Source organism: Macaca thibetana, chromosome 1 (genome assembly GCF_024542745.1).
Source record: "Macaca thibetana thibetana isolate TM-01 chromosome 1, ASM2454274v1, whole genome shotgun sequence".
In the NCBI taxonomy this organism is placed as follows: domain Eukaryota; kingdom Metazoa; phylum Chordata; class Mammalia; order Primates; family Cercopithecidae; genus Macaca; species Macaca thibetana.
The window spans coordinates 201,690,115-201,703,916 of NC_065578.1; the positions used below are offsets into that span (position 1 = coordinate 201,690,115).

General features: G+C 46.7%; 1 protein-coding gene across 1 annotated transcript in view; it reads left to right on the top strand.

The window, feature by feature from the left end:
• Positions 1 to 13,802, top strand: part of GALNT2 (polypeptide N-acetylgalactosaminyltransferase 2) — a 1,373,297-nt gene that overhangs the window by 1,289,652 nt on the left and 69,843 nt on the right. Inside the window, exon 4 of the mRNA XM_050769229.1 lies at positions 3,076 to 3,229. Within this exon, the coding sequence (XP_050625186.1) occupies positions 3,076 to 3,229 (154 nt within the window). The remainder of the gene's footprint in view (positions 1 to 3,075; positions 3,230 to 13,802) is intronic.

The following is a 13,802-nucleotide window of genomic DNA, read 5'->3' on the forward strand; positions in this document are numbered from 1 at the left end:
CCCTCAGAGCACTTAGCTCAGTTTTTATTGATACATTTATTAGTACGGTCGTTTGATTCTTTTTTTTTGAGAATGGAGTCTTGCACTGTTGCCCGGGCTGGAGTGCAGTGGCACGATCTGGGCTCACTGCAACCTCCGTCTCTCAGGTTCAAGCGATTCTCCTGCCTCAGCCTCCCGAGTAGCTGGGATTACAGGTGCCCACCACCGTGTCCGGCTAATTTTTTGTATTTTTAGTAGAGACAGGGTTTCACCACGTTGGCCAGGCTGGTCTCGAATGCCTGACCTCGTGATCTACCCGCCTCAGCCTCCTAAAGTGCTGAGATTACAGGCATGAGCCACCACACCCAGCCTAGTACAGTCATTTGATTCTTGTCTGTCTCCTTCCATCTCCTAGAACATGAAGTCCACAGCGTGGGTCGCGGGCCTGTGTGTGCTGATTCTCCCTGCAGGATCTAGCATGACACCTCACGTGGAGTCACCTGGCATGCACCGCAGGCCAGGGTCTGAGCCACGCTGTGACTGATTGGCATTAAATGTCTTGCAAACCCTCTGCTGTGATGGTCTAATTCCAGAAGGGCGGTGGGGATGTGAGAGCACAAAAAGATGTTTGGGTGGAAATGGGATGGAAGCTTCAGGAGCTCTGCAGAGGCCTTGTCCCATGGCCACTGCTCTCCTTGCACACAGGTCCACACCAACCAGAGTCCTCAGACCTTGCTGTCCCCAGCACGCCGGTGAGAAGCAAGTAGGCTGTAAGAGTTACATGGTAGGTTGAAACCTCTCTCAGGTGGCGGTCTCTTCTCTGGCTGTGCATGGGACTCCGTCATGGTTCTTTATTCCATAGTTCAAAGTTCCGTGGTGCAGGGTATTCAGGACATTAAACACGTTTGTTAGAACCAGCTCATTGGAATTCTGCTGTAGGTGCTGCTGGTTTCGATTTTAACAAAGGCTTCAAAGCCTCTTTTGTATTAGTCCGTGAAAGGATAAACTCACTGGCGAGGAGTCGAGGCTGCTTGTTCTTGAGCACAGGTGGGTGTTATTTTTCTTCTTATCCTTGAAAATACATGAGGGTGAAGGCAGTATTTTTAGGATGGGCTTTGCACGGAACACATGTTTCCAGTAAAACGTTTTGGAAACACTTTATTTGAGGCATAAGAAAATGCTGACACCTTGGCCGGCTCTGCAGGCAGCTGTTTATTGGGGCCATGGTATCATTGCTGTAGCCAGGCTCGTGGGTTTTGGAACTGATTTTCTGTTTGAGAGGCCAGGCTTATGTGACCCCCCTGAGCATCATTTCCACGGCAACCAGCTGTGATGAGATGGGGGTTCTGACCTCGCAGGACAGTTGCAACAAGAAGCAGATGAGCTTTTAGATAGAAAATTTACTCTTCTGTCTTGAACAAATTACATGTAACTGATTCTCAGTTTCCTCATCTCTGAAATAGAGAAAGGAACACAGTGGTCCTTCAATTGTGTAATGAGGGATTTCTGTTGGGAAAGTAGATACGGAGGTACACATGCTATTATCATACCGTGTTTTCAGGGTCAACTGCACGACCCAAGGGTTGACATGCTGCAGAAGAGCTGTCTCCCCCTTGCTTCCCTGTTCTGTGTAGCTGCCAGCAGCCCTGCCTTCCCCTCTCCAATGTTGGCTCTGACGGCCAGGCTCTTGCATGCTCCTTAGTCACACTGGCCTCCTGGCTGGTTCCTGAATGGGCATGCTCATATCCACACTAGGACCTTTGCACTGCAGTGCCCTATTCTCCCGGAGAGCTGCATGCCCACACCCTGCCTTTGTTCAGTTATCTGCTCAAAATCATCCTGTTAGGCCTTACCAGACCACCCCATAAAGAACAGGAACCCTGTGCTCCCGGCCCCCATAACAGCCTTATGTTTCTTCATGGCAGTTCCAGCCACTGGAAAATGTATGAGTTTCATGTGAACAGGGTTGTTGGTGGTGTTTATTATGATTTTTTAGTTTGTCATGTCTATGAAATGGAACATCATAGGCCATTAAGTCCTCATGAGGATCCTTTTGTTATTCTGTTTACTTATTTTGTAGGAAACTTCATTTCAAGCAATGAATAACATATCCAAGATCATATAGGTAGCAAAGTGAATGGTGCTTGATGGAAACCCAGGTTGACCAGAATCATATATGTTCTCCTTGCCTCAAGTCTGCCTCTCCTTCCACCTTTCTTCTGCTGTTTGAGCGTCCTGCCTTCGTGCAGTTCTCTGGCTCTGCCTTTATTACACCTGGGTTCATCCTGACTTCGCTCGCCCGCAGTGCTCTCCCCTCAGTGCTCCTTGGTCACCACCACTGCCTCTCCCCTAGGCTAGGGCTCCTCCGTGCAGTGGTGTGTTCTTGGAGAACCTTGGGCCTCACATTCTAGGGTTCAGGCCAGTGCCAGGGGACAGGTAGGCTGCCTTGGCTTCCTTCCTTCCAGGAAGAGAACAAGTGTGATGTGGCTGTTAGGAATGGCCAGGCCCCTGCTGTGCATGTGGGGACACCTCTGGGAGCCACATCCTTCACTTTCTCCCTGTGGGGTCAGGCATACCAACAGCTGCAAAAAGGACCCCTTGACAAGGTCTCACCAGAGGGTGTTTTGATATCCTGTTCTTAGGGGTTATTCTTTGTATAAACATTTATTTTTGTGTTACCTGATGTTACATGATGGAATACCTTATGTGTAGTTTATACACGATCTTCTTCACCCCACCTGAGATAATGTCAACATTATAATCCCTGGAAAGGTGGGACAAGCTGAGAGTCTCTCCTTTTATAGAGAACACGAATAATGCCGCAGTTATGGGTACTTTGATTTTACTTTGTTCACTGGACAGATGCCTGTACGCCAAGCCTTTAACTTTCACGCTGTAAACGGCAAACCTGCAATTTCCTGTTCTCCGGCTTGTAGACAGGATGATGCTTGCTTGTGCTGTTTTCAGCTAGTTTTTTTTAAATGGCCACTATGTGAAGAAGCCACGGATGTGATTTCTTAACACTTACTGCAGTCTCTGTGATGAACACTTGATCACATTTTCCCTCATCCCTACCCTCTGCTCTGCTCTTTTTAGGGAAAGTACGGTGGCCAGACTTTAACCAGGAAGGTTATGTTGGAGGGACAATGGTCCGCTCCGGGCAGGACCCTTACGCCCGCAACAAGTTCAACCAAGTGGAGAGTGATAAGCTGCGAATGGACAGAGCCATCCCTGACACCCGGCATGACCAGTAAGTACCCCACCAGGCACCCGCTGCAGCTTCATTTGCTTTCACAGAAACCAGTACGTCACTTTCACCTGTGACGCCAGAACTTCCCCATTACTCTGGGAAATTGAATGTGTGTTGTAAAACTAGGAAGAATCCTGAGGTATATGGCAATGGAACGTCACCCACAGTTAGTGGAAGGATGGTTCTAGATTCAGTTCTAGTTTTAGGTGCCCTGTGGCAGTGTGCAGAGGCTGTGGGTTTCTGGCCAGAGCATGGAAGTCAGAAAGAGAGTTGCGTGACTGGCTTTATTTATATTTACTGATCACTTGTTATTTTTCTGATCCATTCGCAAAAATGCAAAATTTGTCATTGTTCCCAACCTTGGAGGAAGAAAATCTAAATTCCTGCTTATTGGGAAATGCTCTAGAGATTAGAAAGGAGAAATGAACTACCCAGCACAGGAGATGTTAAATTGAGCAGAAACACAGGAGGGACAGATGCCACCTCTCCACATCCTATACTGAAGGAAAGGCTCTTGTCCACATCTTTCTTTGTATTTTTAGAGATAGGATCTCACTGTGTCACCCAGGCTGGAATGCAGTGGCGCGATCATAGCTCACTGTAACCTCAAACTCTTGGCTCAAGCAGTCCTCCCATGTCAGCCTCCTAGGTAGCTAGGACTATGGGCATTCACCACCACACCCTGATAATATTTATTTATTTAAAATTTTTTATTTTTGGCCGGGCGCGGTGGCTCAAGCCTGTAATCCCAGCACTTTGGGAGGCTGAGGCGGGCGGATCACAAGGTCAGGAGATCGAGACCACAGTGAAACCCCGTCTCTACTAAAAATACAAAAAGTTAGCCGGGCGCCGTGGTGGGCGCCTGTAGTCCCAGCTACTCAGGAGGCTGAGGCAGGAGAATGGCGGAAACCCGGGAGGCGGAGCTTGCAGTGAGCCGAGATCGCGCCACTGCACTCCAGCCTGGGCAACAGTGTGAGACTCCGTCTCAAAAAAAAAAAAAAAAAAAAAAAAAAATTTATTTTTATTTTCTGGTAGAGGTGAGGTCTTGCCATGTTGCTCAGGCTGGTCTTGAACTCCTAGCGTTAAGTGATCCTCCCACCTTAGCCTCCGAAAGTGCTGGAATTGTAAGCATGAGCCACTGATCTCCTGACCTCCTCCTCCTCCTCTTCTCTTCCCTTCCCTTCCTTTCCCTCCCCTCCTCTCCCCTCCCCTCCCCTCCTCCCCTCCCCTCCCCTCCCCTCCCTTGCCCTCCCCTCTCCTCTCCTTCCCTCCCCTCCCCTTCTCTTTTCTTTCTTACTTTTTTTTGAGACAGAGTCTTTCTCTTTTGCCTAGGCTGGAATACAGTGGTGTAATCTTGGCTCACTGCAGCCTCTGCCTCCCGGGTTCAAGCAATTCTTGTGGCTCAGCCTCCCAAGTATCTGGAATTACAGGCATCTGCCACCACACCTGGCTAATTTTTGTATTTTTAGCAAAGACGGGGTTTCACCATGTTGGTCAGGCTGGTCTCAAACTCCTGACCTCAAGTGGTCCACCCACCTCAGCCTCCCAAAGTGCTAGCAGCCTCCCAAAGTGCTGGGATTACAGGCGTGAGCCACCACTCCCACCCTTTTTTATTCTTTAGAGATCTTGAGGGTGGAGGGTACTTCGGGGTCTATGAAGCTCGGCTCAGGAGGTTGCTAGGCATTTTAAAAACAGTGTTTGTCACCACTTATCAGGAAAGTGATATCCGTAATCCTCCTTGTCATCCCATACCTGTAAGGTTTGCTGTTAAGAACGTTGATTGGGAGGCCATTCACATTGGAATTCTTAGTGAATTCATCTTGTTTCAGATTATTAAAAAATAAGGAGCTGCATTTTGAAGGCAGCTGTTTTCCTGGGTGCTTGGTATATCTTCCTGCTAAGTTACTTTTAGAGTCATTCATTCATCAGCGAATGGAATATGGATTACACATCTACCATATGTCAGGCTCTGTGCTCGGATCCTAGAATTTCAGCCAGAAAAATCTGGCCCCATTCCAGCTGCTAGGGATGGCAGGTGCACCAGGAAGTGAGGTCGTGTAGCTCCGGGGGTTGGACAGTCTACTTTGCATGAATGCTTTTGAGGCACTCAGGAGGGTGGGAGGGTCAGGACAGGTCCCAGGAGGGGTGAGTTGGGTGGGGACACCCAGGAAGAAGGAAGTGCAGAAGCCCTGCCAGGATAGCATGGGGCTTCCAGAGAGCCAGCAAGGGTCTAATGTCATGGGCAGGAGTTTCAGAGACTGATGAGGAGGCAGAGGTGGAGAGAGACAAACGGCCAGTGAAGCTATGTTCACACACACTGCATACAGTAAAACAGGGTTTTTCTCTTCTACTCTCAAGGAACTTTATGGAGAGTGTAGGTGCCAGTTAACTTCCAGGAGCTTCCTTTCTTAACAGTTTTCTTTGGGTTCTAGTCAGCTGTGTTCACCTATTCTGGCTCATATTTAAGAAATATGTAGCTTTACAGTTTTTTTAGGGCCAGGGAAAAGTGTGTGTGTGTGTGTGTGTGTTAATATCTGATACATATGAGTATATGTAAACATACATATCTTATATAATGTTAAGAATCTCATCATTTTCCTAACTCTACTCCAAAAGATTGTCTTTGATTAATGTTTCCTGTCATCCATTAATTTCTTTTCTAAAGCCAGCTCTACTCAGTCCTTATGCTGTCCTGGTTAAAGTCAGCTTGACTAACTGTTAAATACTGTATCTAAAATAAGGGGTGACAAGCTGGGGTCCAAGGACCTCCAGGGAGCCATGCGTGGACTTTGAGATGTTGTGAAAGCATTGAGGCCGAAGCTGTGTGCAAGATCGCAGGTGCATATGTAGGTGCGTTTCTGGGGACAGGGTCCTTCACTTTTTTCAGAGGGTCCCAGGTGTGTACTTCCCCATGGCCAGCCCATCCCCAGGCTAACCAGGACAAGCAGCCCGTGCCGGGTGCTTCTCCGGCCCCCACCCACACGATCCGCACCACCCTTAAAGGTAGGCTTGAAGCTTATCTTCATACACAGAGAGGAAACGGAGCGCCCAGAATGTTAATAACTTGTCCAGTGATTAAGAGCTACTGACTTAAGACCAGAAAAGGTCCATATAGCTTTTAAGAAGGGCTTGGCCTAAACTCAGGCGAATAAAGTCTAGCAGAATCTAGCGCAAAAATCTTCCCTGATGACTTCAGTCGACTGCTTGGCATGACATCTCCATGAGACGTCTGAATTTCTTTTCACCATGTGGTTTAAGAGCTAGTTTCCCACTGAGATTTTATCTTTACATACGTATCCTGAGCTGAGAGAAGAATGGTGTTCTTTCTCCTGGCTCATCAGCCTGTGGGCTGGTTTTCTCATCTACCTCCCTTGCAAGTCCCTACAAAGTCCCCAAAACTATATGTACATATTTTTTTTTCAAAGTTTTTGAAATATGGGTTTGTCCAAACAGATGTTTGAATATTCATCCCACAGTGTGGGATACATTTTAGGTGGGTTTAATTTTAGTTCCAGCCAGTGTGTCATGTTCATTTGCATGTGTTAAAGGGGCAGCTGGGATGCCTTCCACATTTGTTGGATTTGGGCTAAATTAAAGTCTATCCATAGTCAATTGGATGCCTAGAGCTGAGCCGATTTAGTGTCTCAAAGTGTAAGCTCTAGAATTACCATTCTTGTTGAATGTCAGGTTAAGAAGATTGGGTTACCTCTTTGAATTTCTCTCCCAATATATCTAATGGAGAGCTGTTACAGAATTTGACCTTTCTGTATAAAATGTTTTTTGTCTTTGCAGTATCTCCCTTCATGTTGATCTATAGAAATGCTTGCATAGTAGAATTCGGTCTTTAGTTGTGATAAATCTGAAAGCAGTACAGGTGGAGGGTAATTAAGAATGAGGTGTTTGGAGTCCTACAGACCTGGGTTGAAAGTCTCAGACCCTCCAGTTCTTAATTCTGTGACCTTTATCATCTATAAGATGACATAACATTACTCCGTCTGTAACCTATGAAGATTAAGCAACACGTTTACATGGGCTGGTTGCTCCTCCCCTGAGCCGCCTCAGTGAGGTATCCCTTGACCATCTTTCCTAGGAGTTCAGCTCCCTGACTGCCACTCCAAAACGTCCCATCCCCCTTTCCTGCTTGATTTTTCTCCACAGTTCCTCTCACCACCTACACACTGTGTATTTTACTTATTTTTTTCTTCATTCGTCTTTACTCCAAATAGTGAGTTATTATATCCAGGGTTGTTATTCAGACACCTCCAGGCACTCAGTAAATTCATAAGTATTTGCTGAGTGAGTGAATTGTTTAGCAGAGTGCCTGGCATATACTGAGTGCCCAATAAATCGTGCAAGATATGAAGAATAATAAAAGAATACAGGAGAAGGAAAGGGGAATATTTAAGTATAAAGGTCATGTGAACTCCAGATGGGCCACAAATAACCTTATTGTGTTTGTGTTCTCTCAGGATGGAAAACTGCCATTATAATCCGTCCCTTATTACCCTCAAGAATAGATACAAGGAATCAAGGCTTCAGAGCCTCCCAGACAGACAAACAAAAAATTCTGGGCTGTGCTTTATTTACCTTTCTAGATGTATAAAATATATTGTACCAAGAAGAAATATTTACATGGAATCAGGAAGCTTACAAAAGCCAGCTATGAGTGAAATACTAAATACTATGTATAGGATATATTAGGCTCTCTTAGATATTAGAAAGATGATAGCCCATCTTATTTTTTTTTTCTTTTCTTTCTTCAGGGCCTCGCTCTGTCAACGCAGGCTGCAGTGGCACAATTTCGGCTCACTGTAGCCTTTCACTCTTGGGCTCAAGCGATTCTCCTGCCCCTGCCCCTGCCCCTACCCCTGCCCCTGCCCCTGCCCCAAGTAGCTGGGACCATGGGTGCACATCACGACGCTAGGCTAAGTTTTTGTAGAGATGGGGTCTTACTGTGTTGCCCAGGCTGGTCTCAAACTCCTGGTCTCAAGCAGTTCTCCCGCCTTGACCTCCCAAAGTGCTGAGATAGTAAGTGTGAGCCACCACATTCAGCCCCATCCTAGTTTTGAAAGCACGATCTCTTTTATTTTTATTTTTTTGTATTTTTAAATTGATATAGTTACTATCTATCTTGGGGGTACATGTGAGATATTGATACCTATCTACAATGTGTAATGATCCAGCCAGGGTATTTGGGATATCCCTCACGTCTAACGGTGATCTCTGCATGGTTTCTCAATTTAAAAAAAAAATCTTCTTGCTTGGAAATTTCAAATAAATTATCAAGACTGAAAAGCAAATTAACCCAGTGGGAATTCTGAAGTTTCTTTTTTGTAGTAAGTGTTTGTTTTTTTTCTCTCTCTCTGCATTGGGAAGCTGTTGTTACTGTCCAGGCAGAAAGTAATGGAAAGTAGCATTGGTAGGGGTGAGAAGTGGTCAGGTGGGCTGTATTCTGAAGGTGGGGCAACAGGATGTGCTAATGGACTGGACGGGGATACGGTTTGGAAGACGGTGCCAAGGATTGTGGCTGGCACAAGGGAGGACTTGCAGTCTCCTCAGCTGAGATATGGGGAGGCTGTGAGTGGAGCAGGTGTGGGGAAATTTGGACATGTTAATGCCGCTCAGTGTAGGTGGACCTGTTTTGTAGGTGGTGGGATATGTGTCTGGTGTTCAGGAGGAAGGTCTTCGCGGGAATGTAAATTTGGAAATGTTCAGCGTATGGATGGTATTTAAAACCATGAGGCTGGGTGTTAAGCCCAAGGGAATGGATGCAGACAGAAGGGGCCCAAGGCCTGAGCCCTGGACGATTCCAACATTGAGATCTTTAGCTGTGAATCTGGAGCCAACGGCTGACACTTGAGGACAGTCTAACACTGTAGATTGCGTACTATTTTAGGCTGTGTTCCCGTGATCAGGAGATATAATTTCATGAAACGATGCAACTGTGAAGCTAAAAGGAGCCTCAGGGGAGTGTCTAATTCAGTGGTTCTCAGCCTCGAGCTGTGCCACCCACCCAGAGCGAAGATGGAAATGTGGGGGTGGAGGATCGGGGGTTGTTAGAATACCCGTGGGGTGCTCCTGGCATTTACCACCAGGGCCCAGTGAAGCCACATGTTTCGTATAGCCCAGGTTGGTCTGGCGCATTGAAGAAACTGTCCTGCCCAAATGGCCACAGGGCTTCCTGTCAAGCCCTCATTTACTTATTTCCCCCTATTAGTTAAAAAAAAAAAATGCATGTTGGAAGTTTTTTTTTGTTTGTTTTTTTTCTGTTATTGCTCTGAGTCGTACCTGCCTTCTGCATCATCCAGCCCTCAAAGGCAGGGTTGAAAGCCATCACCTCCTGAGCTTTGTAGCCCATACAGGCCCCGTCGGAAGTCTCTGTCCCTCTGACTGGCAGCCCCATGCTTTTAAGTCTTGATAATTTATTTGAAATTTCCAAGCAAGAAGTTGTGGACTGAATTGTGCCCCCTCAAGTTTCATACGTTGAAGTCCCAAACCCCAGAGTGACTGTATTTGGAGACAGGTCCTTTGTGGAGGTGATTAAGGTTACAGGAGGTCCTAAAGGGTGGCGCCCTTATCCACCCCATCCTGATCCACGTGTGCTACAGGGCAGGTGTCCTTATAGGAAGAGGAAGATGCAGAGCGATCTTTTTCCCTCCCATGTGAGCACACAGCAGAACGGGGCCACCTGCAAGCCAGGAAGAAGCCTCACCAGGAGCCAGATCTGCCGGTACCTTGATCTGAGCTTCCAGCCTGGAGAAGGCTCACACCTGTAATCCCAGCACTTTGGGAGGCCAAGGCCGGTGAATCGCTTGAGTCCAGGGGCTTGAGATCAGCCTGGGCAACACAGCGAAACCCCTCTCTACAAAAAAATACGAAAGTCAGCTGGGCATAGTGGCTGACGCTTGTGGTCCCAGCTACTAGGGATGCTGAAGCGGGGGGATGGCTTGAGCCCAGGAAGTTGAGCCTGCACTGCACTACAGCCTGGGTGGCAGAGCAAGACCTTGTCTCCAAAAAAGAAAATAAGTCTATTGTTTAAGGTCCCGTCTGTGGTATTGTCAGGCCAAGCTGACTAATACAGAGTGGAAATGATACATCTTGACCAGCAGGCCAGTGGAAGGGCCGGCCAGCCAGATCCTGAAATGACTTGGGTAACACTTGCTTCCATTTTCTCTTAAGTTCTTCTGAAGCCCCCCCCACCACCACCCCCCGCCCCCCCCGCCCACCCAGTGTTATCTGGTTCGGAGGTTCCTGGGGTAACATACCCTTGATGCCTTCTTTAGAGTATGCTGTGCTTAGGAAGTGAGTGTCGTCAGGCTGGAGCGTTTCTGGGATCCAAACTCCTTTCCAGGAGGGTTTTGATTTTTTGCCTGGAAATGCATCTGATAAGAAAATAAAGTAGAGGAACCCAGGAAGTTTATGAAATCTCTTTCTCTCTACTAGGGAAAACTCAGGACAGTTTACTTTGAAGTTGTTTACATATGTAAAATGAAATAAATCTTTAGGGGGGAAACCCATTTTCTTTGTTTTCTTCTTTCCTCTGTCTACTAGACACCATTCCTTTTCACTTATTTCATTAAATCCTTTAAAAACGAGACCTGCCTGGTAAAGAAACAGGTTTCCTTCAGGTTTCAAACGTTTAGTTATTAGAAAGCTTTTCTCTGCCTGGCCCCCACTACATTTCACACGTGGGGTTTTGAAACATTTTTGTGTCTCAAGCTGAAATACCAGCGCCCGTACCATATCCCCACAAAGGAACCTTCTTTGAGACAAGTATGTCCAAGTTGTTTATCTAATCGGTTTATCTTTAAGCCAAGAATATGTTGTTTTTACTCCAGTTACAGATGATAGTGTCTCAGCCTTTGTTTAGAAGAATCACTAAAGAACTCTGTTTTGACCACTTTTGAAATGTCTGCCTTTAACACAGCCAAAACATAGGTCAGAGCTCTTAAGGGTGTGTTCTTTTATTTGTTTTTTAGGGGCATTTTAAGAGGGCAGACATTGAGGGCCTGGGTTGTGCTGTTTATCTCACTAGAATGTCAGCGTTGATGTCAATTGTTTTAAGAGTGGTTAATCAGGATTAAGGATTGTGGGGAAAGATAAAGTCCAAACTTCCCATTCTTACTCTGGAAGAACAAACATTGCTGAAGCCAAGAAAAGGTTTTCAGCATTAAGTCAGCCAGCTTGGAGGGAAGCTTTGGCTAAGGCAACTATTAGGGGACTCGGAGTTTTCTTTTTAGGGGGGCAGAAGATCTAGGGAAATCCACACAGCTCCCCAGTGGAGTGTGATTGGAGATCCAGGCAGGACTGGAGCCTTGTCCTTTTGTTGTACTTGTCGGCAGCTCACGGTGTCTCCTAAACATGCGCCGCTGGCCTCCTGAGATTCTCGTGACGGAGCCACTGCTCTATGGTGAGCTGGCCCGAGCACCCACTACTCCCACACTGATTTGCAGCCCAACTCCAACTCTGTATGCTGCACCACAGAGTCCTGGTGGAGGAGATAGGAAGCCACGTGGGGTGTCACATGTGGGGACAGGCGCTTCTCTAGGCTTAGCTGTTCTGGCTTTGTTGGCATTTGTGGCTGTGGGGCCGGTGGAGTTTGGGTGTGGTGTAACAGCGAATCTTTAAAAGTCTGTTCAATAATCACAATAACAAAACAGTTCATGAGCATTTTTTGGTATCAAGGCCTGTGCCCAGCCTTTTGTGTGCATTAATTTTATTTAAGACTGGGCACAGTGGCTCACACCTGTCATTTCAGGTGTTTGAGAGGCTGAAGCAGGAGGATAGCTTGAGACCAACCTGGGCAATATAGTGAGACCCCATCTTTAAAAAAAAAATAATTACTCTAGTGTGATGGTGTGCACCTGTAGTCCCAGCTGCTTGGGAGGCTGAGATGGGAGGGTCACTGGAGCCCAGAAGTTTGTGGTTGCAGTGAGCTATGATCATGTTATTGCACTCCAGCCTGGGCAACAGAGTGAGACTCTTATTTCTAAAAATAAAAATTTAAAAATTTTATTTATTCTGTGTCACACTCCTGTAAAGTGGGTAGGGATGCTGTGCTTCTGATAATGTCATATACCAGTTCCCAGAAGGCTCGGAACTCAGACCCCACTTCCAGAAAGTAGAAGAGTCGCACGCAGGAGTCAGGTTCAGCGGGATGTAAGCCCAGTTTGCAGAGCAGAGGTCACCTTTCCCGTTTTTCACATTGTCAGTAGGAACATATTTAGGGAGAGGCAGGCAGCTGGGATATCCCAGGGCCTCATAAGGCACTACCTTGTATCTAGAGAGCCTTAGCCCCTGGGGATGTTACAGTTACTTAGCCATGAAGTTTTCTCGCTTGTCTGTGAGGCGGATGAGAGAGGTGAGCCGCTTGACTGAGCTCTAACAGGCCTCCCTGGTGGAGGAATTGGAGTGCTCTATATCCCTGGCTCAGGGTTCTGTCTGATAGTTGTGGCTCCCTTACTGTCCGCTCTTCCCAGGGTCTTTTATACTCCTGGCTTTTAGGCATGAGTCTTGGCATGAGGCCTGAATGCACCTAAAAAATGGAAGAGATCACTTTGGGAGGCCGAGGCGGGTGGATCATGAGATCAGGAGGTCGAGACCATCCTGGCTAACACGGTGAAACCCCGTGTCTACTAAAAATACAAAAAATTAGCCAGGGGTGGTGGCGGGCGCCTGTAGTCCCAGCTACTCGGGAGGCTGAGGCAGGAGAATGGCGCGAACCCGGGAGGCAGAGCTTGCAGTGAGCCGAGATCGCGCCACTGCACTCCAGCCTGTGCAACAGAGCGAGACTCCGTCTCAAAAAAAAAAAAAAAAAAAAGGAAGAGATGGTTGTTGGTAACTTGCAGCCAAACAACCTCCTAAGGGAAGCTGGCCACACGTTGATGGGATCCTGGGAAGTGAAGAAGAAACGGGGTTGTTTTTCCTTTTCCAGTTTCAGATTCTCAAAGAAAATGTACTGCAAGAGTGCATTCTGTTTCTGTTCCCTTGGAACATTGCTGATGCTGTTCAGGAAGTGAGACTTCTACTTGTGTGTTCAGTCAGTGTGACATCTCTACCTGTCAGTGTGACATCTCTGCCTGCTGTTGGAAGGGTGCTGGCAGGCTCAGCGAGAAATATGAGATGTGGGGAGTGGAAAGTGGCCAGCAATAATGGCTCCTTGCCTAACAGGTCCCCCACCAACTCATTCCAGGTTCTAACTTGCATCTGATGTGCATAGTTCACACCAAAGCTATGCCATTATTCATCAGCGGGCTCGTTTGTGTTTTGTTTTTATTTTCTGTGTCTTTATAAAACCAACTTCTGGGTTCAACCACAGATCATTCTTTTTCTTCCCTTTATATGTTTCCTCCTTTTTTTTTTTTCTTTTTTTTTTTGACTATTTCAGGCCTTATCTCCATCTGAATTAAAGAATGCATTGAGACTGGTATAAGTAGACTATTGATTTGACTGTAGAGATTTCGTTTGTGTCAATGTTGGCATCTCTGAAGGGCCCATTTCAAGTCTCCTTTTCAAAGATCATTAGCAAATGTATTCTCAAAGCTTAACACCTGAGTGCCTGCTCACATGTGTG